Genomic DNA, 3,773 nt, shown 5'->3' with positions numbered 1-3,773 from the left:
AACACAGTTGTCAGTCAACGGTCTGGTTCAACTTCTTCAATGTATGCGTGTCTATTATCGCACACTTAGCAATTCCTACTGTACATAGTAGAGATACATGCAGCTGAATTGAATCATTGAGCATCGCTTTTGTGGCGTAGTTAGATCCACGGTGGATAGTTTGATCAATGTTAGTGGATAGAGTCTAACCATATGTTTTGCACTTGCTCCCTTAGATCACTACACAGAGGTGATGTTGGGTTTCAGGTTGGTAGAGAGATGGCTTCTGTCAGCCCTGATCCTAATGGCAAAATGGTCTGTTACATGTGGTGAGTTGTCAATTCATACTGGTTACATTTGGGGTATGTATGTGTTCTTTGTGTGTTATTGTTGTTTGACTTGTACAGCACTTTGGTCAACTTTGTTGTTTTTAAATGTGCTCTATAAATAAAATGGTATGGTATGGTATGGTATGGTATGGTATGGTATGGTATGGTATGGGTTAGCACACTATCTTACACCACCTAGCTACTGTACACTTTGAGCATGTCTGTTTGATGTTTTTCTGTCCCTCTGCTCAGCGGGAAACGTGACTCTGTCGGTGCCCGGTACCGTGGACCTGGAGGAGAGCGCGTCCACCGACATCACCATCACAGCCAGGTACCCTACTAACACTAAACCTAACCTAACACTAACCTACTAACACTGAAGTACTACAACAATCCTCCCACCTAAGCACTTATTGTATTATATTATATTGCACTGTACTTTAGATTGTGATTCTTGCACTTTGCCTTCAGCACTAGATTATGCTCTTAGTCACCTGTTTTAGAAAGAAGATGCACTTGTGAGTTCTGGCAAGTAGTAGTACATTGGCTCTTCCTACGTTAAAGGCAATTATTGTTAGTCGCTTTGGATAAAAGCGTCTGCTAAATGACTGTAATGTAACACAGTACGTAAAGCTGACGGGACATATTGGTCGCGGTTTGGTACATTTGGACCTAGCTGACACCTAGCTGACACGTGCCTATACAGTCCCAAAATAACCAAAATAACCGACCTCAGGGAGACTGTAAGGGAACGTAGCCACACTGCTGCTTAAATCCGTAACTACGATGTGATTAAATGACGTGACAATGCTGTCACCTAAACACCTCCGTGCAGTCAGACACTCACGTGCTCCCCTCACATTTTAAAACTTGTCACCTCACTTTCTAGTCATCTCCCAAGCAAGTCAAATCAAATTTCAACTCGCATCACGGCAGACAGATCAGCGGTACACTACATTCTACACTCGTCCCATTACTGTGCGCTGGACCGTCCCACTTATCACTGCAGCCTGTCTGTACTCTCACCCACAGTTCTCCTCTGGCCGTGTCTGCGTCCATCTTGTTCAACGTCACCCAGCACTCCCGCAACATCAGCTCCATTGTCCAGCTCCCTGACGAGGTAGGGACGAGAACGCGTACCCGGCTCTGCCAGCGCCCTGTTAGACTACGCTTCAGTATTGATTGATTGATTGATTGATTGATTTATTGGGTAAAAGTACAAAGAAACAGTACATCCCAGAGGATAGCATGATAAAAGCACACTTAGACACTTGTTTCCAACATGGTCCTCGTTGGTGGACATAACAAAACAAAAAACAAACAAAAAAACATACACAAGAACATACATAAAACAGTCAATACAGTTCCACCCACATTCACTAAAACATACTAGGTATGGATGCATATGAGTACAGTCTGAGTGTGTATGACTATTTGTGATAATGTACGATGTATAGGCTATGTGTAAGTATTTTATACTATAAAATCAAATATCATTTATGTGTGTGTGTATGCTGTGAGTAAACATGTCTAAGGAACACATGATGTCTTCCAGAGATGTAGCCTAATCTGATTAGAAAAGGCATTTAAAGATGGTGCTACTAAGTAGCATAAGCTGGTGTGTGTCACCAGCTCCACAGCTGTTGGCACTGTGGACTTGTAGAACAGCACATGGTGTAAATGTAACCCAAGTTTAAACAAGTGAAATAACCGTGGTGGCGTTGCGAGCGTCGGTGGTGTAACAGGCTGAGGGGTAGTTTCGGGGAGGTGGTCGCGTGTCAGAGGGCGTGAGATCAACCCCGGAGAGAGGCAGGTGAGGAAGACCATTATGAGTGACACCTGTTGGATGCTTCCAGGACACGGGTGGAGTCTCGTGCTATAGTAACACTCATAGGCGTAGGAACCGGGGGAGATGAAACAGTTGGATTTGTCCCACCCAAAAATTAGAGTGTGGTGCGGGAGGAGAACAAACTGTACACTTGAAACCTTTTTGGAGAACAACTGAGGGATGACCGCGTCACCGGCTTCGGTTCCCTTTCACTTTTGTCAGGGCGTCTGTTTTGTAGAGCGAGGTTAGGTTACCCTTCACCAGCTTTGGTTGTTCTTGTTCTTTGGTTTTCTTGTCAGAACATCAACGGATGAGTGAGTTTCCTGTCTTTGAAAATGGGCTATATCTCGAGAGTGCAGCGTTTGACGAAACTTTGATATCAGCCGTTGTAAATAACCTGATAACATGGCTTCTAATACTAAATTCTGAACATGTCCTTTAACTGAAGAGCTAGTGTCAACTGAAGAGCTAGTGACACATTAGCGTCATCGGGAACATCAAATGGTTGAGACAGGCAGACAAAGAGAGGGAGAGAGAGGAGCAGGCCAACAGTATTACAGTTCAAGTTCAAGGCTTTTATTGTCATGTGTATTTATAAAATACAATGAAATGCACTGTGCCCGGGCACTCTCAGACATCATGACTTAAGACATAAGACAGTAAGACATTACAACAATATGACAGGAGACGTTTACAAAATAAGACATTAAGACACTATAGACACTACGAAATACGACAATAAGACATTACAAAGAGACATTAAAGTGCATAGAGCAAGAAACGAGAGTGACTCGGAGCGTGTCGCCATAGTGCGGCGCCATCTTGACAGTTACCTATACTGGCCTTTGTGAGCTTGATATACATCAGAGCTTTCACAAACATGTTGGTATTACTTGCTTCTAGTAAGTGTCTCTTGGCTTTGAGTGAGATTGGGACTATTTCCGCTTTAGGGGTACGGAGCATGTGACAGAAACAGAAACAGTGACAGAGTTGAAGCCATTTTCTTCAACATGAAAAAGGAGAAGTTGGTTGCATATAACTTGTGACTCACTGACTCAATATTAAGAGCTCCTGGTAATGATACCTTCAGATGATGGTACTGTAAAAAAAAAGTGTACAGAATAATGGTAAAGTAAATAAAATATTGGTGTGTGCAATGGCAAATGTGCCCCCCTCCCCCAGTGTCAAACTCCCTCCTACACCCCTGGTAACACTGACAGCTACCGTCACAGACACTCTGTTAAGGCTGACGATCACCGTCCTGTCTCGCTGTTCCACACGGTCTGTTTGTTTCGCTACTCTGCTACAGGTGGAGCTCCCTGCCGGGGCCTCCTCAGTCAGCTTCCGGGTGCGAGCCCGGGGCGTGGGCCAGGTGACGGCCTATCTCTACAGCAACAACAGCGACATCGCCAGGTCAGCTGACTTCCCTTCCCGCCTGTGGCCGGCGGGACCTGAGTCAGCAATTTTCAGTCAGTTTTAGACCAAATCAAGCAGAAACCAAGTGAACCTTTCCTGACGTCAACAGGGAGAAGTTAAACATGGATGTGATGATAATTCTGTCAGCAAGTGCAGTCTACACAAATGTGCACATACTGTATACTTTCTATTAGATAGGCATTGAATTAATTAACAAATTA

The 3,773-nt window shown here is 44.2% G+C and overlaps 1 protein-coding gene across 1 annotated transcript in view; it reads left to right on the top strand.

Annotated features, from left to right (window-relative positions):
* ctns (cystinosin, lysosomal cystine transporter) overlaps positions 1–3,773 on the top strand; it is an 8,930-nt gene continuing 5,157 nt past the window's right edge. Inside the window, exons 1-5 of the mRNA XM_084459032.1 lie at positions 1–41; positions 216–308; positions 561–639; positions 1,341–1,428; positions 3,446–3,549. Of these exons, the coding sequence (XP_084315158.1) occupies positions 233–308; positions 561–639; positions 1,341–1,428; positions 3,446–3,549 (347 nt within the window). The 5' untranslated portion in view covers positions 1–41; positions 216–232. The remainder of the gene's footprint in view (positions 42–215; positions 309–560; positions 640–1,340; positions 1,429–3,445; positions 3,550–3,773) is intronic.

This window comes from Borostomias antarcticus (assembly GCF_949987555.1).
Source record: "Borostomias antarcticus genome assembly, chromosome: 26".
NCBI lineage: Eukaryota > Metazoa > Chordata > Actinopteri > Stomiiformes > Stomiidae > Borostomias > Borostomias antarcticus.
The sequence above is the reverse complement of the archived record's forward strand: the minus strand, read 5'-3'. Positions and strand labels throughout refer to the sequence as shown.